Source organism: Megascapheus bottae, chromosome 12, assembly GCF_031878675.1.
Source record: "Megascapheus bottae isolate mThoBot1 chromosome 12, mThoBot2.hap1, whole genome shotgun sequence".
Taxonomy (NCBI): Eukaryota; Metazoa; Chordata; class Mammalia; order Rodentia; family Geomyidae; genus Megascapheus; species Megascapheus bottae.
The window spans coordinates 26,907,148-26,932,283 of NC_143520.1; the positions used below are offsets into that span (position 1 = coordinate 26,907,148).

Genomic DNA, 25,136 nt, shown 5'->3' on the forward strand with positions numbered 1-25,136 from the left:
TTAATGTTTCATGGAACTCTTCAAGAGAAAGTCTGATCTGGTCCAGTCTTCTCATTTTACACATGTGGAAACTGGCTTCCCAAAGGTTATACACCTTGTCCCAAATCAACGTAAGATCTTTTTGTCCTAGTCTAGTGAGACTGTCCATAGTGAAGGTAATATGTTGGTGGTTGAATATTGTCCTGGGTGTGGAATAATACGTTTGATAAGAAAGGTTTTTTCTTTTCTTTTTTTAAAAAGTAATTTTTAGCTGGGCACAGTGGTTCATGCCTATAATCCTAGCTACAGAGGAGGCTGAGATCTGAGGATCAAGGGTCAAAACCAGCCCAGGCACTAAAGACTATGAGATTCTTATCTCCAACTAACCTATAGAAAACTGGAAGTAGTGCTGTGGCTTCAGAGGTAAGGCAGTATCCTTGAGCTGAAGGGCTCAGAGACAATGCTCAGGCCCAGGGGTAGAGTGGTAGTCTTGAGCTGAAGAGCTCAAGGACAGTGCCTAGGCCCAGAGTTCAAGTCCCATGACCGACAAAAAAATTATCTTTAAACTTTTTATGATCATTAAGTAGTTATACAATGGAGTTTATATACAAAGAAGTTTGGGAATGCAATATGTCTTGATCAATGTCACCACTTTTAACATTCTCACCCCCACGCCCACCTCTTCACACATTCTTTATTTTGTAGGCTATACATTGGAGTCTTAACTGTATTTTCTCCCTCTCCTAATCTGTATTTGTTCACCCCTTTCCCTTTAGTCCCACCTACCCCCTTCAAATACCAATTTCCTGGTATTTTATTTCGCTGAACTTTGACTTCCCCTTTCTAAAGAATTTGAGTTCTTCCTTGAATCTACCATATTTCAATTAATACATTTGTATACACTTTCATACCACCAAACATAATTACTTACAAGTTCATAAGCTAAATCTAACTTCTACACATAAGGGAAAACATGCATCCTTTGTCTCTCTGGGACTCACAATGTAATTTTTTCCAGGTCAAGAAAGACTTTTGGGCTGGGATGTAGCTCAGTGGCAAAGCGCTTGCCTAGCAAGTGCAATGTCCTGGGTTCAGTTAGAAAACATTCTGGTTTGTGAGCCAAGTGGTCTCTTTATAAATCTACTCAATGTCTTTGAACAGCCATAGACCATATGGAAACAATAGAAGTGTTCCAGCCAAGCTCTATAGAAGCAGGAGGCAGATCTAATCTAGCTAAAAGAAGTTGCCACCATTGTTCTAGGACCATTTGTCTACTCCTGTGTCCTTAACTTAATGACTTCAAACAATGATCACTTGGCAATATTTAGGGGAACTCAGCCCTTCTCAGGCTCTTTCCTGAAGTCTCTTCCATAGGTATAGAACAACCATTCAATCTCATAAGACCTACTCTTAGTTACCAACACAGCATCATTTCTGTAGTATTCTGCTCATCAAAATCATGAATGCTACCCACATGCAAGCAGAGGGACATAACCCTCTGACTCAATGTAAGAAGGCAATACTAATGAATTTGTGACCATTTTTGATGAGCTGAGAGTGTATACTGCAAGGATGCAGAAAGAAAATGAGCCTATAGAATTGGGACCCACAGGCCTGTCTCATGCACTGTTTCATATATAAGCAGATGGATGGTGCTTTACCATCAGTTACTGGTACAATTTTCTCTTCAGACAAGTTGAGAGTAATGCATTTTAAAATGGCCAAGTTCAAGCAAAATGGAAGGCAAGAGAGGGAGGCAAAAGTACAGAGGTAAAGGTAAAATCAATGAAGAAAATAAAGCCTATAATGAGGAAAAGATGGAATCAGGTGGCTTTAGGCATGGTAGCAAGACAAATGGTCATATTTGACTTGAGACAAGAATACTTGTCAGGCTAGAGATACATAAGGCCATATAGGATGAGGCCAAATTAATGGACCTCCAGGACATGGAAACAAGAGCTTAATTATAAGTGACTGTTACTCTTAATGAATTATGTTTTTCTCCCTTCTCTTATGTTGCCCTGTGGTTAATCTCATATTGTTACTGTATCCCACTTTGTTACCTGGTATATTATATAGATGCTTACCTGTTCATTTGAAATATGAGGGGAGAAATGAGGGGGGAGGAAAATGGGGACAAAAACATAAGAAGGGATATCAATATGTGAGAAGTAATGCATCCTCTATCTGGTGATTATAAATGTAACCCCTTTGTACACTAAAAAAAAATAAATAAAAATAAAAAATAAAATCTAAAAAAGAATAAAAAAGTCCAAGTTCAGATTACCCCTGTACTATGGTAACAAGAGCTGCATAATGCACATTGAGAGAAGCAGATAGACAATTGAATATATAAATGAAATGTAATCCTTTAATCCTTCTTAGCTACAAGCTGGCTTGTATTACCAAATGCTGGTCCTGTGGCTCTCTGAGCTTGGTGATGGCTTTTTGTGTGTGTAAAATGACATTGATTGCTTTTTCTGCAAGAGGAGAATCCAGCTCAAGGACAGCCTTGAAAACTAACATTACCTTAACCATAGTTGCTTTCTTCTAACCTACTTCACTTGCCAGTGATGAATGGACTTGGATTTATCCTATTAAATGCGAGAGCTCTGAGGCGAACAAAAGAACCGTGGTGCCTAGTTCCTAATCATATTGCTCTCACAGTTGTGATTTTCTACTCTCCCTTTCAAGAAATTTTACTTAAATTATTGACTTAAAATTATTCACCCACCTACATGAAGTGGTCTCTCTTGTGGTGCATTTTGGGAAAAAAAGTGATTGATTTTACTTGCTCCTTCAGGAAACAAAGGCACACGAATTTCAGTTTCTCTTAGATGAAAGAAAAACATACACCCTTTGTGGGCACCCACTGGGGACACAGAGTCCAGGACAGTTCCATTCTACCAGTGCTATGATATAATGTATCAACTGGTATGAACTTAAAAATACTGTGTTCCTTTTCTGCAGATGATAACACTGGCAGGTGTTATTTGATAAGACATGGACAGGATAGAAAAATGTGGGGAAGAGAACATGTTTGCATTCAGAATGAGTGTCATAAATAGGAGATGAAGTAGAAGGAATAAAAGTCACTAAGTGCTCATTGTCAATTAGTAGCAAGAACTTATTGTTTTCCTAGTTAGCTCATTAAGTGTAACTCTCTGAAACCAATTGCTAGAACCTCACCGTATTGTTTTCATTTATCCCTATCTTTAAAATGAAACAAAACAAAAAAAAAAATTAAAAAAATAAAAAAAAAAATAAAATGAAACAAAACACCTTTAACTTAAAATCAAGTTTTCTATCATCAGCTAACCTATGAATTAAGTACTCCAGACTTCAAAAACTTTAGATAGCTAGTTACATACATACATACATACATACATACATACATACATACTATTACATATACTGGTAGCATCAACATATATAATATAAATATTTATATAAATGTATTTGTATAAATTATGCATCAAGACCAGCTTCTTCATTGGAAAAACTTTCAATGGATAAATGAATACTAGGCTTCACTTACCTACATAATACTGAAAAATTAGGGCATATTTATTATTGTTTTTTGTGGGTCATGGGGCTTGAGCTCTCAGCCTGGGCATTGTCCCTGAGCTCTTCAGCTTAAGGCTACCACCCTACCCTTGAGCCATAGCCCCACTTCCCATTTTCTAGTGGTTAATTGGAGATAAGGGTCTCAATTTCTTTAGTGCCTGGGCTGGCTTTGAACCACAATCCTCAAATCTCAGCCTCCTGAGAAGCTAGGATTATAGGTGTGAGCTGCCTCGCCCAGCTAAAACTAGTGCATATTGAAAGAGTCATAATTTTAGAGAATCTCACAGTGAATACTGACTTAGATGCCACTCACTGTAGAAGTTCCGTGGTCTCCATATCTGTGCAGCTGAGTCTGAAAATTAAGAAAAAATACACATATAAAAATGTATTTAACATATAAATATGTAATAGAGAAGACATATGCCATTTGAAAAAGAAAGGAACATTGGCAGGCTGTCCATTCATCCATTTTATTTTACTGAACAAAACAATCATTCTGGTGTTAGTTTCCATCTTGATGTCTTAGTCTCAGAGAGATGGAAGTACACAGACCCACACTACCTCTTTTCTCCACTTAGAAATAATAAAGATGTCCCACACAAGGTTTTTTCTGTTTATAGCAAAGCAATGTAAAGAAAAGCAGAAAGATGAGACCATTTGTATGTCTTTAATCCTCTTTCTAGGTAATATTTAGCAGTGAAGAATGCCTTTAAGTTAAACCTGCTTAATTAGTCTGTAAATATTCAATAACAGTTCCCTGAATAAATATTTGTCTTAATGAAGTTACCCCCTCTAAGCTATGAAGTCATAGGTATTTCATGCTTGTTAAAGATGACTTACACTGTCCCTCTTCCTAACTTTTCTTCTGAAACTATTTAAATAAATGGAACCTGCTTCATTCCTCTAAAAAGCACTGTTATCTCCTCTTGTGGCAGCAAGAGTGACTGAACATTTCAGTTTGCTCAGGGCTTTCCAGGTTTTAGGGAGACATCTCCCTGTCTCCCATTTCTAGTGAAACCAGAAGGGCTGGTCACCTTATTAAGTTAGTTGACTTTCCTAGGAAAGATAGCTACATCTTACTCTGTGAATTGGGAGCCAGACAGGTGGTTAAATGAATTACTGGGGAAAGACATTTCAAATTTTCTCCATTTCTTTCCCTTTATTCCCTGCCATAGTTGTTCTATGGTCTACATGTCTTTTATGCTTAGTTATTTACAAGGCTTTAGTGTTTAATTTTTTCTGTAAATGCTTACCCAGAATAGAGACCTGCTGTGCCTGAATTTGTGATAGTTTGTTTTGACGTATCTATTGCCTACGTATTTACTTTGGCAGCCACACCACGTCCACCTACTCCAACTGAAAAAAATATCTTATCCTGGAATGTCAGAGGTGTTGGTTGTGACAGTGATTTGAAAACATCTCTTGTCATCCTTAGCCTGGGCTTTCACCAAGGACATAGTGTCCCTGAGTGGGAGCTGTTTACTGCCTTAATCTTGCTGATTAAATGGCTCTCTGCCTCCTATGTTCATGCTGTGGGCCTCACCTGCTGCATAGCAAGGAGTTAATTATTTACTTTTAGATATTAAATGTTTTATTTATTAATTTTTATTTTATTAATTAATTTATATTTTTTTGCCAGTCCTGGATCTTGAACTCAGGGCCTGGGCACTGTCCTTGGGTTTTCTCAAGAGCTTTACCACTTGAGCCACAGCACCATTTCTGGCTTTTTTTCTATGTATGTAGTACGGAAGAATCAAGGTCTTCGTGCATGCTAGGCAAGCACTCTACCCCTAGGCTAAACTCCTGGCCCCTATCTATTTACTTTTTTAAATCACCAAAGCTGGTTTATGCAATCCGTTGACTTTTTTTCTCCTTTAATTTCTTGTGTGATTTTTTAAGCCCCTTATACTGATTTGCTAGTACTTTGGTCTATAAACACACACAAAAAAATCTGTAGCCAAATATAGCGGTGTGTAATTCTTTCCAGTTGACAAGATACCCATGTCAGTATTCATTGTGAATCTAAAATTTGCATTTTCCCTGTTATGTGTCTTTGGAAGACTAAATGCAATTTCAAGCCATCTTCTACCACATAGCTATCTCTTAGTAGTGCAAAAGCATAGTTTGCAATAAATGGTTTTCATATATTTTTATTGTAATTAATAGAAGGGTTACATTATATTCACCACATAGAAGGTGCATTACTTCACAAACATTTCTTATGTCTTGGTCCCCATTTCCCTCCCCTCACCCCTGCCCCTCATCTTGTTTTCCACCCTTCCCTATCCTATTTCAAATAATGGTTGCACTTTTAAAAACAGCCATACTTAGTGTACTCAAATTCTATTCATTGGTAAAGAGAATGCTTTCTTCAAACTGCTTCTAATATAACGTGGCTACAGTATTGAGAGTACAAGATGTAAAATAGCCAAGGGCCATGGACACTGCTTTCCTGTTTTTACCTTTTTGCTTTTTTCTTCTTCATTGCTGTTATTTAGTTTTATTTACATTTTATTAGCATATATATTAGTATAAATTCATGGGGTCACTTGCATATTTGCATACATACATAACAATGATTATGCCATCCACTCATTATCCCATTACCCTATTTTATCTTTACTTCTCCTACCTCTCCTGAACCTAAAAACCCCTTTGAATATCTTTCTGTTCCCTTCTCACCTGCCCTTCTATATTTCTAGTGTGCACTATTGTATTCGATACTTCAGTAGGGTTGATTCACCAGTTTTCATAAATGAGTGAGAACACATAGTATTCTTCCTATGTCTAACTGGTTTTAAACAGCATAGCATTTTCTAGTTCCATCCCATTACAGTTTGATATCCTATTTCCCTACTTCTACTTTTTAAATGACATTCAGTTAGCATGTATTAGTTGTAAAAGTTTCACTGATATTTCTGTATACATATACAGTGTACCCTGATGTATCTTGATCATATGATAAAAATAAGATTTCATTATTATTTTTTATAGCTGAGAAATATTCCATTGTATAAATATACCACATTTTCATCCACTGGAGGGCATATGGTTTCCATGTTTTGGCTTTTGTGAGTAATGCTGCAATAAAGGTTGGGTGAAAGCTACTTTTTGCCACTAATATTTTTTTATTTTTTTTATTGTAATTAGTAAAAGGGTTACATGATATTTGTCAGATGGAAGGTGCATTAATTCACATACGTTGATACCCTTTCACATGTCTTGGTACCCGTTTCCCTCCCCCCCACACACCCCCCACCCGTCTTGGTTTTCCCCCCTTCCCTATCGAATTTCAAATATCCAAATACAAATAAATTCAATATATCAGATAACAAAGTGAGATACTATACCAATATGAGATAACCAAGGGACAACAAAAGAGATGAGAGACAACATAGTACATTAAGGACAACAATCATTCATTATATGGCTTTTGTTTCACTATCCTGGAGGTCCTTTCAATTAGCTTCACATTATATGTCCTTATGTATCAAGATTTTGCTCTATTGCAAATCTCTGCTAGTAGAGCCCAAGGTTTCTACTGATTATGACGAATGAGGGAAACCATTGAGCCTAAGTTCCTTTGAGTCTGGCTTACTTCACTTAATATGATTTTTTCTAAGTCTTTCCATTTCCTAACAAATGGGGCGATGTCATTCTTTCTGACAGCAGCATAGAATTCCATTGTGTACAAATACCACAGCTTGTTGATCCACTCATCAACTGAGGGACATCTAGGTTGGTTCCATATCTTTGCTATAGTGAATAGTGCTGCAGTGAACATTGTTGTGCTAGTGGGTTTAGTATGTCCTTGTTTCTGGACAATTGGGTAAATGCCAAGTAGTGGAATTGCTGGGTCATAGGGGAGTTCTATGTTTAGCCTTTTGAGGCACTGCCACACTGCTTGCCATAGTGGTTGAATGAGTTTGCACTCCCACCAACAGTGTAGTAGTGATCCCTCCTGGCCACATCCCCTCCAGCATCTGTTGTCATTCGTTTTCCTGATCCTGGCCATTCTAGCTGGAGTGAGGTGGAATCTTAGAGTTGTTTTGATTTGCATTTCTTTTATGACCAGAGATGTTGAGCATTTCTTCATGTGTCTATAGGCCATTTTTGTTTCTTCTTCAGAGAAGACTCTCTTTAAGTCTTTGGCCCATCTTTTAATGGGATGGTTGTTACTTTGGAGGTTAGTTTTGGAGTGATTCAATTTTTTGAGTTGTTGGTATATTTTAGATATAAGGCCTTTGTCCGTTATTTGGTTGGTGAAGATCTTCTCCCACTCTGTAGGCTTCCTGATTAGTTTACTAGCTATGTCCTTTGCCATACAAAAGCTCTGCAGTTTAATGCAGTCCCATTTATCCAGCCTTTCTCTGATTTGTTGTGATTCTTGGTCCTTATTAAGAAAGTTTCGACCTGTGCCAAGGAGGCCTAGTGTATCTCCTATTCCTTCCTGTAGAGTTTTCAGTGTGTCAGCTTTTACCTCCAGGTCTTTGATCCATTTGGAGTTAATTCTAGTGCAAGGTGACAAAGAAGGATCCAGCTTTAGTTTTCTGCAGGTGCTTAACCAGTTCTGCCAGCACAACTTGTTGAAGAGGCTGTCTTTCTTCCATTCTATTTTTTTGGCTCCCTTGTCAAAGATTAGGTGGCCATAGGTCTGTTTGCCACTAATATTTTATCTCCTCTGTATATATACCCAGAAATGGAATTACTGGATCATAATATAGTTCAGTTTTCTTGAGGAATCTTTATACTATGTATACTATTTATACTATTATCTTATCAGTGTTGATTTGTATTCTAGCAACTATTTAAGTTTCTATTTCTCTGTGTCCTCGTCACTATTTGCCATGTCTTGTTCTTTTTAATGATAGCCATTCTAACTAGAATGAAATAACACCTGACTGGGGTTTGGATTTCCATTTCTCAGATGATTAGTGAGACTGGACAGTGTTTCACTTTTTTTTTTTTTTTTGCTGGTCCTGGGCTTGGGCTCAGGGCCTGATCACTGTCCTAGGATTTTCTCAAGGCTAGCATTCTACCACTTGAGCCTCAGCACCACTCCCAGCTTTTTTCTATGTATATGGTACCGAGGAATTGAACCTGGGTCTTCATGCATGCTAGGCAAGCACTCTACCACTAGGCCAAACTCCCAGCCCTGTTTCACTTTATTGGCCATTTGTAAGTCCGTTTGCTTAGTTCCAAATTTAGCTCATTTTCTATCTTTCCTTTTTTTGTATGTGTGCCAGTCATGGGCCTTGAACTCAGATCCTGAGTGCTGTCTCTGAGCTTTTTTCCTTCATGTCTAGCACTTTACCACTTGAGCCACAACTTTATTTATACTGTATATGTGTGATTAATCAGAGATAAGAGTCTCCTGGACTTTCCTGCTTGTGGGTGACATTGAAAGCAGATTCTCAGATTTCAGCTTTCAAAGTAGCTATGATTATAGGCATGAGTCCCTGGTGCCTGGACCTTCCTTCCTTTTTTTTCTTTTCTTTTTCTGTGTATATGTATGTGTATGTTGCTAAGGATTTAACCCAGGGCCTGCTGTCTGCTAGACAGGTGCTCTCCACTGAGCTACATTTTTAATCCTTTTTAACCACCCCCTCCCTTTATTTTTTCTGGATTGTTTCTTTTTTTCCCAGTGTTCATTTTTCTGAGTATATTATATAACTGTGATGTCAGCTCCTCAGTTGACAGACCATTTGCAAATATTCTCTCTTATTCTATAGATTATCTATTAGTCCTGTTTATTTTGCTCTCTGAAAGCTTCTCAGCTTGATATGATCCCATTTTCCTACTTTACTTTTTAAATAACATTTTAGTTAGCAGATATTAGTGGTACAACAAGGTTTCATTGACATTTCCATGTATGCATACAATGTATCCTGTTATATCCTGATTAAATCTCTGAACAATTATTTCATCTATGACTTTAAGAAGGCAAGAAAATGACTTATTGGGTCCAAAACCCACACTATTGAATGATACCTGTGCAATCTAATATTTTAGTAAATATAAATACAGTGACAGCAGGCTTAACATCACAGGGAGTCTAGAATTCGTGGGACACAGCCTGTGGAAGCTAGAGCGGTCATCTGATTGGTGCATCCATTTCCCCTTTATCTTCCTGTGTCATCTGAGGCTGTGGTTGCTTTTTGAGTGGAAGTCTTCTTGTTTCACTCAAGGCAGTAGTCCAATGCCACTGTCTTCAGTGGAGCATGTAGACAGCCCTCAGAATCAAATCTCTCTTTATGACTGTGGAAAGTGAAAACGAATGCAGAAAAGAGTCTTTTCTGCAAGAGGCAGAAACTCCTTTGGGTTACTTGATGGGAAATAGATTGCTGGTAAGGATATATGTTCAATAAAGGTTACATGCTCAATATATGTTCAAAGGTGTTGTCTCCATCTTTTGAGGGAATGGTTTCTTTCTTCTACAGGTAGAATCTTCATTTAACTTACAATTTCTCTAGAGCTCCTTTCTAGATCCAGAACATTAACTGATTCAAATATTAAGTGGCTCTGCCTTTGCAGTGTTTGGAGTTGAAATCCTAATGTGATATGGATTATTATGGCTTTTAGTATTTTTATGATTATGATTTTTGTTATTATCTTTTATTTGTACAAAGGGGTTTCAATTCAACATGTCACTTTGTGAATTCAACACATCTTGATCAATATCAAGGATTCTTCCTTTCATCGTTCTCCCCATCTCTCCCCTCCCTACCTATCCCCTCAATTTGATTTTAATATTTGTGTGCCTCTTCAACTTCCGATGATGTCTTATTTTGTGGTGTTTTGTTTGTTTGTTTTTGCCACCAAATATCCATCATACCTGGCATGGAATCAGTATTATGTAAATATTTTAGGAATGAAAATATGCAAAAAAAAAACACAGAAATTCAAATGATAAATGTTCTTGTGTTTTTTCCCTATATAAATTGAACTGAGTCCTTTCCAACATGAATCAGTTTAGATTTAAGTCACTTATTATTTCCCTACTCAAAGAACCTTCAAACATTGCAACATGGGGTCAAAATTTTCAGAGAAGATTGATGTAATGGAGCATTTACACAGTAGGCTGGGGGTGTAGCTCAGAGGTAGAGTATGTGCTTAGCATGCCAGAGTTCTGGGTTCAATCTGCTGCACTAAAAATAAAGAGTAAATATTGGGGGCGAGATAGTTTCTATGGTGACATCTGCTTCTAGGAGCCCCTGTTCTAAGCACTAAAGAGAATGAGTCAATTGAGACACCTCCACCTTCCAGTTACTTCCCTCCATTCAGCAATGTCAGTGTTCCTGGCATTAGCCATGAATTTGATTCATTATCAAGAGGTTCTTAACTTGTTCAAATGAGCTCATAAAAGCAGGTGGATAGTAGTAGAGGTGGTGGGAGAGGGAATTTATTTCAATGCAGTGACTGAAGACTTGATTCACCACCACCCCCTTGCTTTTATGAGGTTTACTACCACCTGTGAATTGGCTTTTCTTTTTGTGAAGTGCCCAGGCTTTCTGACTGTCCCTCCAAGAAGTCTATATTTTAGGTATACCCTGTTTTGCTCCTAGCCACATGGCCATAACAGAAGAGCCATTCTATTTCCCTTGGGCCTAAAGAACAGCCAATTACAGGACAGATATCAAGCAAAGTTTGATGAAAGAAATACAGATACTGGATGTTTCTTGTATGATACTTGTTCTACAATTAAACACTCCCTTGATATTTTTTAAACCATCTTGCATAATTAGCTTAAAGTAGGAATAGTGACTGCACTTTCTTTCCTTGCATCTTATCATGAGACGGAAAAAAAATCTGTTTCATAAGCCTTCTGAAAAGTTTTTAAGTAAGTGCTGTTCCTTTCACCTTAGGAGGAGTTTATTCCAATGGATAGATTTTCTGCACTTACTATTTATTCCTTAAATAATGAAAAATTCAAGTAAGTTAATAAACGCTCCCTCCTTCCCTCCCTCCATCCCTTCCCCTCTGATTTTCCTGCTCCAGATAACTGGAATTCCTTGCTTACTAACTTGAGAAACTACCAATGTATTCCTTCAAATTATGGAATATATGGGATATATGGAATGTTAGATTTCATTGGCAAAATTCTAGTTTAGGAAGAAAAGGGATTTTCTTGTCGTCTCCAGGAAATGTTTGATGTCATACTGGATGAGAATCAGCTTGAGGATGCATGCGAACATCTCGGAGAGTACCTTGAGGCATATTGGCGGGCCACTCACACAACCAGTAGCACCCCGATGACTCCATTGCTGGGAAGGAATTTGGGCTCCACAGCACTCTCACCATATCCTACTGCAATTTCTGGGTTACAGGTATTGTCACTATTTTACTTGTAACTTTTACAACCTTACCTTTCATATTCTATAGAGAGGTAAGTTGAAGATAGGTTAAATAGAAGATGAGGAAATATTCTCAACATGAGGAGGGAATCATAGGAGCACATTATATTAACACAAATTGGAATGATCACCAATTCTAAAGGAAACTACCCAGAGAATCACCCTGACTGGAGGACTTTGCTCCCTGTAATTGTGATTGTGATTGTGATTATAATGCGGGGGTGGGGAAGGGTAGGAGTGTATATGTGTGCTGGTCCTGGGCTTGAACTTGGAGCCTGTATGCTGTTCCTGAGAAATTTTGCTCAAGGCCAGCACTGTACCACTTGAGCCACAGCTCTACTGCCAGCTTTTCTGGTTGTTAATTGAAGATAAGAATTCATGGGCTTTCCTGAGCTTTGAACCACAATCCTCAGATCTCATCCTCCTGAGTGGCCAGGATTACATGCCACCAGCTGCTCTCTGGGAATTTAAAATGGGTTCTACTTAGATAAAGTAGCTCTTGATAGACTTAATGTCTATACAGGGCAACTGTTCACAACTTATATATGACACTTCTTAAAAAGTATATGATAGTGAAAATGTCAGGCACATTGGCTGGCTAGCTAAATATTTAGAGACAAATGAGCCTTTTGCCTTTCCTCAACTATAGCTGCTGGACCTGTTCTACATCTTGCACAAGATAGAATGTTTTTTTGAGGGGGAGGGGATTCTAGGGTGCATCTGGCTCAGTGGCTACGATGAATGTCATTTGGGGAAGTTTGGGACAGGGTCAGGAGCTTTTCTCTTCTACTGCTCTGATAGAGAGCCAGAAGCAGGACACAAAATGATTCCTGCCTTTTGACCTAAATTACTATTTACCATTTATCATGTAGCTGTTGGAAGCTGGCCAACCCCTAGCTGACTGAAGAACATGTAATCAGTTGTGTTGTCTGGCATCATGACTTCTTTAGTCTTAATAGGCTATAATGATAGCTGAACTTGAAGATTTTTATAAAGTTAACTGAGATAAATTGAAACACTATTACAACTGTTTGGCTTTGCTGCAAAACTGCAGCAAAATAGAGAAAATGACTATAAAAAGAATTTCTTTTGAGACTAGACATGTTTGAGTGTATGTATCAGTTTTGTCTTATTTCGCTTCATAATGCTGATCAGAGTGAAACATTTTCATTGACTATTTTGTGTTGGCTTTGAACTGGGATTGGTGTGAAGGTATGGAACACTAAGCCTCTGTGATGTGGGACTAGTAGCACATTGCACTTTGTTTATGAATACAACACACTGGATACAACATCTCCAAGACATCCACCTACAGTTGTTCTCCCAGTTTCACTAATGAGTAATGTGGTGCCCTTTATCCTGTGCCCTACTTCTTCCTGTCATAATAGGCACTTAATTGTTTGATACCTGGCTGAGATTAATGACACAGTCTGTGACTCATTGAATTTCTATGTTAAGCCCCAGTAGACTCTGTGGAAGATTGACTTGTGTCAGGATCCTTCGACATTCCTAAGCTAGTAAACACATACAGATACCTGTTTCCCATAGTGAAAAGAGAAATTTCCGATCTCATTTTCTGACCCATCAAATAATTGTCCTACCATGTTACTTTCAATTACTAATATTAGAAGAATTTGGTTTATATCTCAAGATTACTTTTTTAGGCTATCTCAGTTAAGGAATAAAGATTTTTGAAAGCATCAGTTAGCTGGTTCTATATCATTACATACTCCTTTAAAGAATATTGCTGCAAGTGGAATATTTAGGTAGAATGTTGTAACAGACACATTATTTCATGGACTGTACAAATCGTTTCATAAAATATTTTTAAATATATAAAGCTATGTTCAGCTAGATTAATACAAAGTGTGTGATTTTGGAGGAGAAAGATCTTACCAGTTCAAGAGAGGAGTAAAAGAATAGATATTACTCTGAACTTCATGTTCCACTAGCAAAATAACCCCATGTTTTGTAAAAGAAATGAAATATTTAAGCCTTCCTAAATGCATTAACTTCCATGTAATGGCCAATTTTCAATTCTGCTTTTTCAGTAGAAAGCATAGGCATGCAGCTGTCAGTGCTGTCAAACACACCTTTATGTGTCCCAAATAAATAAGACCAGATATTTTGGACAGACTATCTGTTTCTCACTATGCTTTATTCATGGAGATATTTAGTCATGACTCATTGAATGGGTCTAAAGGTTTGTGTACTTACATGTATATAATATGCATCTCTAACATGTTTACATTTTATGACATGTACATGTTTACATGTATGAGGCTGGCCTACATTAATACCTGATTTTTTTTAGAGTCAGCGGATGAGGCACAGCAACCACTCCACAGAGAACTCTCCAATTGAAAGACGAAGTCTAATGACCTCTGATGAAAACTATCACAACGAGAGAGCTCGGAAGAGTAGGAACCGCTTGTCTTCCAGTTCTCAGCATAGCCGAGATCATTATCCTCTTGTGGAAGAAGATTACCCTGACTCATACCAGGACACATACAAACCACACAGGAACCGAGGCTCACCTGCAGGATACAGCCATGACTCCCGACATAGGCTTTGAGGCTGCCGAAACAGCATAAAAAATATTCATTTGTTGACAATTTGTCATAGCACTGCTCGGATAAAACAATCATTTAACTTGGCAAGCACAGCACCATTATTGTGCTGTGGGCTGATGGTCAGTTGATGCTAAGTAAGGGGCAAAAAAAAAAAAAAAAAAAAAGAGTACATTATGCCCTTGAACCTAGATGAATAGTAGATGCCCAGTCATATAGATATTTCTAAGTGTAACATTTACATAACAGTACCTTTTGTTTTCTTCACAGATTTAGATGCATCAATTTGTAATTTTAGGGTATTTATCAAGGCACATACAAAATAATTTCCCATGCTGGAAATTCCAAATGACCAGTTCCAGTTGGAACCAATTTATAAACCAATTCCTGTTGGAATTTGGGTGAATTGACTGGAAGTCTACTTGAGCATGTTAAAACCTATTGAATAATCAGGAAAAAAAATAAACCTAAATAATAAGAAATTCACAATACCAACAGAAACCAAAACCAGCTATTGTATTTATTTGCTGGAAGCTAAATTTACTCTTGCAGTTGGAATGTATAAACATTTTAATATACTTCAATGTTGCCAGAATGGCTTTTCAAACTTACCAAATATACTGATAGTGCCAAAAAAGTTAGAAATCTTAATGCAGAAATTTATAGTCTCCTCAGATTTTAATATTTTTCTTCCTTTCCTGGCATAGCTGTTGTATTCAAAGTGTTTTGGGTTTTTTTTGTTTTTTGTTTTTTGTTTTGCTTTCTGTTCAGTTAGTATTGTGAGCTTGTTTGAAGTTGGCAAAAAAAAAAAGGAGAAGAAAAACCTCAACATTTTTTCAGCAATGGGAAAGAAAATAAAGAGAACCCAAGAATAGCTGGTTATATAAGAAATGGAAAACGAATGGTATTTCATCTTTAATCAATCTGAGCACAACTACACATATATGGGGATCTGAAGTCAGATAGCAAGGACTTGGTATCATCCTGGGAGTTCATTCAGCCCACTTACCACATGCATCAGGTCAGTATTTCCTGCCAACACAGTGGAGTGTCCTCCCATCCCTTCACTCAGTCTCTGTTTTTGGTTTAGCTGAATGTCTAGCCCTTCAGCAAAGTTTTAAAACATGCTAAATTTCTTTAAAATTTTCTTGGAACACATTCAAATTACATGATAAACTGGAAAAGGTTCAAAGAATTGATGCATTTAATACTTTGTAGTAAAAAACAAAACTAACATATACATTCAGAATATGTTGATTCACTAAAAGAATAACATTTTAATGCAGAAAATTATAAATAACTTTGTCTTATTTATAGTGAACACCCCTCATCACTGAACTATTCAGGTTCTTGGGAGTTGATTATAGTTATAGACTTAGTGACCCATGTCTTATCAAGAAATACTTAGATTCACTATGATTCAAGAAATTATTGACCCCTTTATATAAGATACAAATGTCTTTATGAAAGGAGTCCTGTTTCTAAAGTTCTACAATGTGTGCATTTTCTAAAATGCAGCCACATTTTCTACTAGCTCATGTCACGAAGCATGTTTTTGAAAACATAATTAATTTTATGTTATGTTAACTTGTCTTCCCTTAAGTTGTTCTATATTTAGGCTTTCAAAGCATGTGCCAGTTCAGTCATTTTTCTGATGAGAAAATACATGTCATGTTCTCATTAGTTATACATATCTTCAAACCCACTTCAGCCTACCATATATCCTTCCCCTTGTCCATGGTATATAACCTGTCATGAACCTGTTTAGCTTATCATGAAGGTGCCTACAATTCTGTATGTCATCTCCTCCATCCATCAATACAAATCAACATGGGCTCAGTAAAATTTCAAAGTTAACATGTGGTACTGGCTTGTGCAGTTCTTTTTTTTTTGTCTAGTGAAGCTTACAAAATTTTCAGTTCATACATTTAGAAGAGCTATAGCACAAGGCTCTTTACTCAACATATAACCTGCCATTACTGAATACTTTGTTAAAACACAGAAAAGCATTTTCCAGCAAACAAAACTATATCACATGTACAGCACATATTTGCATGAGAAAGAAAACATTAGCCAAAACATTTTCTATATGCTTTACTGGTTTCTTGTTTGTGTGCATTAAAGTACTTAATTGCAAAGAGTGCACCAAGGTGTATAAATTTAGATTAGACAGCTGTCCAGCTTTTTCTGTGGTAGCTTTAGCAATTTGGTCATTTTAACTACTTTAAGGTATTTACATTTTATGGCAGGTAGCTGTAACAGCATTTTCTATATATTTCCTAGTCAGTGAAAGTCTTTTTGGAAGTCACATGTTTTTTAAAGCCTCTCAGCTCTTGCTTCAAATCTTCATGTAATACTGATGAAGAGGGAGTTCCATTCAATAACTGTACACAGGACCTATCCATCTCATGCCCATACCCATTTCGCTTTTCATTATTATTCAAAAGCTAACAATCTTTGAAAGGGTATAATGTATATTTTCTTGATGATATACTTAACATTTCTCTTTTATTTGACATCTTTTTCACTTTTCTTCTATAATGTTTTATCTTCTTCAAATGAATAAGAGATGCACATTTTCCTTTCTTTTAAAGCCTTAGAATTTATTATGTAAATGATACTAACATCAAGATATATACTAAAGTTTTTTTTTTCCAAGCACATTAAGCACCTTTGGAAAATATGTATTTCAGTAATACCTTGTTTTGAATTATTTTAAAATAACAAATAATGATAAGCAGGAGAAACAAATCTTATAATATTTTAAAGTTGTTTTAATTTGTTGTATAAACCACATATTAGAATTCTTTAGTTTCAGTCCAAAGACATAATAATGTCACACTGTGGAAATGTAGTCATGGAAAAGAAAGGAATGGAGTTTTTTTTATCTTGCTGTTAACTCTCAAGGCCATAATGTGACTCCAGAACCATAACCAACAATGTTACCTTGTTTACTCTAGTACTTAGTGCAGCACTTAGACAAGTTTGTGACTGACTGGATTCCCTCTTATCTTTATACAGTTAGTTTTATTGGTAATAAGATTGGAATTGTTAACAATTTAGACTAATGGTCTTAACCAGGAAGAGAGTCTTAATTTTGTGACTCTATAAGTTATTGCATTTTGTCCTTAATGAAATGAACTTTTTAAATGTGAAACAAATTTGGAAACAAGTATTTGTTCCCTTTAAGTGATTTGTTATTTACTCTAATTATTATTGTTGTTCTTGCAAAAATGTATTTTTGGAATGTTAACCTCTTTTCATACCTGCATACTTGAACTTGTCTTCAGTGTGGGGGCCTTAAAATTCATAATAGACAGTAGAGGCAGTAAAAGGGAGAGAAGGAAACTGGCAAAAGATGTTTTGGAAATTTTAGCTCTTTAAATGAACATATCACAAAACATTATTGCGACCCAAGATATCAGTTAGCAATGTTTCTAGGCAAACTTGATTCACATGTTCATATATTTTCTTAGTTATATAATTTTATTTTCATATTTGCTAAAGAAAAGTGCAAAACAATATGATACCCTATACAAATTGCTCTGCATAGCAATATTTTTTCTATATCTTCTCTAAAAAAGACAGTCTGTCTTTAAGTGGAAAGAGTACTCATCAAATTAAGATTATTTGTCATCAAAAGACAATCATCAAATTTTTAACCTTGCTGCTAACCTCGCTGCAAAACTAAAAGTATGAAGTGTTAGAATCCCATGATGCTTTATCACCCTTTCATTTCTTCCTTGTTGATGATTTTTTTTAAGTGATTCACAGTGGAGTCAAGATGTGGTAACTGAACAAAAAAATCATAGGAAACGAGCAAAACCATGAAGAAACTACCTTTGTGTTCAATATGTTGTAATGCCCTAGTGCTGGGTCTGAAAAACAGTATGTTTAAATGCATAATGTTTAAATGCGGCTGGTTTGCAAATTCAAATTTTCTTGATTTTTGATTTCTGTGGATGCCAAGAGCATCTTGGACTCTGGTATAATGGGAACAAACCATAACAATGTTGAAATAAATGCTTATGTAATCCTTATTTCTTTTATATTTCTGCCTTTGTCGTTTATGACAGTGTTGCATGTTGATTTTTTTTATTATATACGACTCATCTTTGAATGACTGTGGGACACTTTATAAGAAATTATGTAATAGACTTTATTTCATTAGTCCTTTATGTCTTTAAATATTGTCAATACTGTAACTGTGAACTAGGGTCCTTATTTTGTGTGTATGTGACAGAGAATTGTCTCTTCTTTTAAATTATAATCATGATCAATAAGCAATTGAGTTAGTCAAGACAGTAACATTGGTTTATATGGGATGTCAGAAATCTAGCATTCATAAATTTCTTTTTGAAAGTTTCTTCTTTTATTAAAAGGGTCTTTGTCCAGTGCAGCACATCCTCTGATAGCAGCGGTCTCTATCTACTTTCGACTAATTTAATCCCAAACACAACACGTAATTGAGGGATATTATGAGAAGACAAGACAGTATCTCAACAGGCAATCTTAAGGGCTGTAACTCCCACTTCCCATGGAAAAACATATAAATAAAAATGAATAGCCTGGGGTTTTTAGGGAGTCATAGTTTCATGTGAAACTTTGTTTCTTTTGATAGATGTTAAATGTTTGCAGAAAGATGGTAGAAAGTGTTAGTAATGAATTTAGAGTGGTTTGGACACAGATACTTCCTCACTTGAAAATTGGGATTAAGCTGAGAAGACACAGTGGCTGGCCTCTAGCTTTTCAATATGTTGTAAGTGTTCTTGGTTCTCTTCGAATACTTACATTTCTCAACAAATGGCTATGTCTATATTTATGTAGGGGCCTCTCTTGCCCTCCTTGCATGTAATTTTCACACAGTTTTAAATGAAATCAGTGTGAACTCTGTATGCATATGGGATGTGTTACAGATGTGGGATCATTAACGCTATATTGTTGCAAACTATTTTTCATATGCCTTACACTATTTTCTGGGATGATATTAAAAATGAAAGCATTTTATTGCCAAAATAGTCTATGTTGTTACTTCTGCATTAGCAGTAGAAAAAATAATGTAGCAAAAATATATATTGTACAGTACAAAATTATAATATATATATATATTTTGCCAATAATATGAAAATAGGTTGAGGAGAAAGAAGCACATTTGTTATAGCACAACTTACCACAAAATCCACTGTTAATTTGGCAGTCCTATTTTTTAAAAGTGTATAGATTTGGTTCTGTGTTTTATCTGATTTATTTTACCTATCATCTTTTTAACTTGCTGCGTGAAGCTTTTCCAGCAATTTCTTTCATAGCCTTGCAATCTGTGGATGTAGTTTCTTTTATTCCCGTATATGAACTTATTAAATTTTATTTTATGATAAGACTCACAGTATATTTTCTGTTTTTATTTCTTCTCCTTCAATAACAACTACAAAATGTCACTGCAAGTGACAGGGCTCCTCTGAACTTTGGACATGTTTGAAATTTTTTTTTGTATTTTTCACAACCTCAAATTAACAGATCAATTTAAAAAAATGTCCCAATGAAACAAAAATATTGGGATTTAATTTGTTCAGTACCAGATACTATTTTGAAACTTAAGCCCATCCATTTTGTTTTTGAAGGGGGTGGATGGGAATTTTAAAAAGTTACTAATATAAAACATACTAAAATAAATATGGCAAAAATGATATAAAAATAAAATTTCCCCTACTCTTCTGATATCCCAGGTTACGTTCCATCTCCATTGGTATAGTAGAGGGGAAATGCCATTGTCAAATAATTTTTTCCTTTAAACTTTCATTCCTTATTTTAATGATTTATCCCCTTTTATTATATAGGTATGTGTAGCATTCTACAAGGCATGCTGGGTAAAATATACTATGCAAATGTGTACAGTGCTGCATGTTTTATTCTCCCTCTGCTTTTAGTGGCTTTAAGGGAGAAAATGTGATGTTACTTTTGTGAACAAAGACACTTAACAAAGAAAATGCAGACCGCATGCATACAGTTTCCTAATTTCTATGGATTTGTTTTATGGAATTTAAATGTGTACAAAACAACTGCATTAATTTTTTCTTTTATATAATAAATGAAAAAAACAAATACTGAAACCAGCGTTATACCTTTCCTTCATATTATTTTAGATATCTGTTGAAAAATTACAGAAATCTTTATAAAGATTATTATGGTTTTTATAAGGCTGGGAATGTGGCTTAGAGATATGAAGCCTTAGGTTTGATTTCCTAGTACCACATAAACAGAAAAAGCTGGAAGTGGTGCTGTTGCTCACATGGTAGAGCTCTAGGCTTGAGCACAGAGAGGCTCAGGGACAGAGCCAGGCTCTGAGCTCCAGGACCTGGAACAAACAAAAAAGAAGTCTAATCCTCTCAGAAAAGTCAGCTATGACTATTTCCTGAATACTTTGCTAGATGTGAATTTTCATAAAAGAAATACTGTATTAGGAAAGGATTTGTAAGTTATACATGCCAGTATACACAGGAAGTGAAAAATTGAATAGATGTGTAAAATAGGATTGAATACAACTTAAAATGCTATTCTGGATCTAGGCTTGAACTCCAGGCCTGGGCACTGTCTCTGAGCTCATCAGCTCAAGTCTACTGCCTGGAGCCACAGCGTCACTTCCAGTTCTCTGGTGGTTAATTGGAGTTTCCTGCCGAGGCTGGCTTTGAACCACAATCCTCAGATCTCAGCCTTCTGAGTAGCTAGGATGAATAGATGTGAGCCACTGGCACCTGGCAAACTTACTGTTCTTAAGAAACCCCGAAGTTAATGTGGCAATTACCAGAAGTTTCCAAATTATAACTCTGGACTTTAAGAATTCTATGCCTGAAATATAGATTGTGATTTTACATTTCATGTACTTAGAGTCAATGGTTAGTGCTGAGAGTTGGTTGGAATTTGACTTTTCTCTCATTACATTGTAAAAGAAGTTCAAGAGAGGGGCTGGGAGTTTGGCCTAGTGGTAGAGTGCTTGCCTAGCATGCACGAAGACCCAGGTTCGATTCCTTGGTACCACATACATAGAAAAAAGCTGGAAGTGGTGCTGAAGCTCAAGAGCTAGAGCTCTAGCCTTGAGAAAGTCCAAGGACAGTGCTCAGTCCCTGAGCTCAAGCCCAGGACTGGCAAAAATAAATAAATAAATAAACACAAGAGATATGTATACCATGCCCTTTATCACTGCATTAGAATTATAGAGTGATTTTATGACTGCAAAGTTACTTCATGAGCATCCTGTTTAATACATGTACCCTGAAAAGCAGGCAAGGGCATAGACCCAACTGTAAATGAGAGAACCAAAGCTTACAATGACTTTTCTTCCTCTAAATTATTTTAATTTAAATATATGTTTGTGAACTGGGCAATGGTGGCTCAAGCCTGCACTCTTAACTACTCAGGACGATTGTGTTTCCAAGCCAACCCAGGAAGGAAAGCCTGTGAAACTCTCACCTCAAATTAATCACCAAAAAACTGGAAGTAGAACTGTAGCTCAAATGCTAGAGTACTACCCTTGGCCAAAAAAAGCTCAGAGACAGCATGCAGGCCCTGAGTTCCAGTTCTAGGACTGGCACAAACACACACACACACACACACACACACACACACAAATGTGAAATACTTTAATACTAGGTAGTTATCTGAAACACTTCTTAGTCAACACATTTCCACTAATAATACTGCGAAAATAAATATCTTGCTTGTCTTTTTACACATGTGGATGAGCAATATGAAATGTGATTTCTATTGCCTGGATTTAAAACTTAGACCTAGCTAATAAGTTTGTGATTGCTTGGGGTAGTTATTTAATTTCCCTATGCCTTGATCTCTATCTGTAGTGATTTTTCTTTTAGTTATAGTTACATTGACTGTTTTCTTGCATATCTACTGAGTTTTTAAGTTGGATTTATGACATTTAAATTTTATATTGATGATTTAATCTCGTACTCCTTTATAGAATGTTGGACTAGTTCCAAAAGGCAATTATGGATGTTTTTGGTGCTCTCAAGGTTTGTTTTAGGCTCCTCTAGGTCTGATCTACAGTCAGACATAAATTATTCTTATTCTTCTTAGTTCATCTTCTAAGGTCTCCAAAGTGTCTACTGAAATATCTTATATATCAGACCTTTGCCTGAAGGGAACTCAAATGGTTCCTAGCACTGTGAAATAATTCTCTGTGAATTATTTTATAGCCCCTTGATACTTATTTTCCTCACAGGAATTGTTATGAGAGAAGTACCTGGGGTCTTCCCACACTACTCAAGACTAGATGAGGATATAGTGAAATACTGAGTGATCTCTGATAACTACAGTTTTTCTTTTTTTCTCTCACCATTTTATCCAGTTATTCTGCTTGGCACATACGCTAGCTCCTGATCTCTGGGAATAGTGTGTTTTTATTTTAAGGTATTTTCAGTTGACTTTCCACTCTGGAGTTGGCTGGGAGTTACTTCTGAAAAGGAAGTAATGGTGGTACTAATCCAGTGGATGTTCTTTTTTTTTTTTTTTGCCTGTTTCTATACTGTCATGCCTTTGATCCCAGATACTCAGGAAGATGAGATGTGAGGGCTGCAGCTCAAAGCCAGGCCAGACAAGAAAATCCATGAGACACATATCTCTAACCATCAGAAAACTGAAAGTGGAGCTGTGGCTCAAAGTGATAGAACACTAGCCCTAAGCACAAGAGCTTAGCAACAGTACCCAGACCTTGAGTTCAATCTCTATGACAAAAAAAAAGAGAATCAAGCAGTCAAGTAAATATAGTGTATACATACTTTCTTAGCCAATTTTGAAAACAGATTTACTTCATAGTTTATCCTCTATTTTCTATTTGTTTTTTTTTATTGTCAGGGTAATGTATAGAGAAGTTACAGTTATATACACCAGGCAGTAAATGCATTTCTTCTCACACCTTCATATCCCTTCTCATGTCTTTTTGTCCCCATTTCCCTTCCCCAACCCCCTCCCAATCATCTTGATTTCCCTTTTCTATTTCAAATAAATGAATAAATGTATATATAATATACCAGGTAAGTTAGATTCAGTAACAATATGAGATTAACCAAAGGGCAACAAAAGCGAAGAGAAATAACATAGTACATTAAGAACAACAATCACTCATGATAAAGCTCTTGTTTCCATACCCTGGAAATCCTTTCATTTAGTCTCATCCTATATGACCTAATGTACCTACATTTTGAGCTATTGTAATCCTCTGCTAGGAGAGTCCTAGATGTGTACTAATTATTACAAATGAGGGAAACTATTCAGTCTATGTTCTGTTGGGTCTGGCTTACTTCACTCCATATGATTTTTTCCAAGTCTTTCCATTTCCTTACAAATGGAGCAATGTTGTTCTTTCTGGTGGCAGCATAGAATTCCATTGTATATAAATACACCTGCTTGATAAAATTATCTACTGAGGGGCATCTGGGTTGGTTCCATATCTTTCCTATGGTAAATAGTGCTGCTATGAACATCATTGTGTTAGTGGCTTTAGTATGTCCTTGTTTCTGGACATTTGAGGAGTGGAATTGCTGGGTCATAGGGGAGCTCAAAATCAAAAACAAAACCACCATGTGGGATTTTTTTGTTGTTGTTTTGTTTTGTTTTTGCCAGCCCTGGGGATTGAACTCTGGGCACTGTCCTTACTATTTCTCAAGGCTAGTGCTCTACCACTTGAGCCACAGCATCCCTTCTGGATTTTTGTTTTTTTTCTATGCATGTGATTCGGAGGAATCAAACCCTGGGCTTTGTGCACTCTAGGCAAGCACTCTACCACTAAGCCATATTCCTGGCCTTCAAACTACCTACTAAAGATTCCCAATTACATTGATAACACTTTGAAATTTACATTTTGTTATATTCCAGCCATTTGGGGGTCCCTGGACCTGGCCAGCAATAGAATCACCAACACTGTGAACAGAGCTAGAAGTCAGTTTAACAGCAGTGCCGCAGCTACTCTGCACCTTTGGGCTGATAGAAAGCAGCCCTGCTCTTCCATAGTGCTGAGCTTTTACAGAGAGCACCACACACAGGTGTCCTGTTCACCAGGACAATACCACACACAGGTGGTCACGCAGTTAAGTAGTTTAAAAAAAAAAAACAAACAAACAGTAACAGAATCAGACAGCTAGTCCTGACAGGTTTCTACACATTTCATCTACACGTTCATCACATAGCCTAGATTAACTTGATATGTTCTCTGTCTGTCCTCTTCCTCTTCTTCCTTTTCCTCCTCCCCTCCCCTTCCCCTCTCTTTCCGTCCCTCCCTCCCTCCAGCCCTTCCTTCCTTTGTTCCTTCTTCCTCCTCTCCCTTCCCCTTCTCCCTCTTTTCCTCTTCGTCAGGAGAGATACTCATCTCTTTAATGTAGTTGTATATGAAGCCCTAGCTTCACAAGTTAATGTAGGTCTGATAGGCATTTAGTAAAATGATAAGGTGTGTGGGATTTTGCAAAATGCCTCTGAGTTGCTTTAGCATCACCTACAGTGTGAAAGAATAGAAACATGAAAGGGTTAATACAAACTAGATGTGCAAACATTGTTCTTAACTGCTTAAAGAGTATTAAGCAAATTCAAGACAATAATGCATAAATGATTGTGGATTACTGTAATGATTTTCCCTTGTGCATATCTCCCCTAAAGTATGACTTTT

At 36.5% G+C, this 25,136-nt stretch overlaps 1 protein-coding gene across 5 annotated transcripts in view; it reads left to right on the forward strand.

Moving 5' to 3' along the window:
• The window catches only part of Cacnb4 (calcium voltage-gated channel auxiliary subunit beta 4), a 244,120-nt gene extending 223,570 nt beyond the window's left edge, over positions 1-20,550 (forward strand). For all 5 annotated transcript variants that reach the window (XM_090342841.1, XM_090342842.1, XM_090342844.1 and 2 more), the window contains 2 exons: positions 11,688-11,873; positions 14,215-20,550. In XM_090342841.1, the coding sequence (XP_090198967.1) occupies positions 11,688-11,873; positions 14,215-14,475 (447 nt within the window). In that variant the 3' untranslated portion in view covers positions 14,476-20,550. The remainder of the gene's footprint in view (positions 1-11,687; positions 11,874-14,214) is intronic.
• Positions 20,551-25,136: the final 4,586 nt, after the last annotated feature.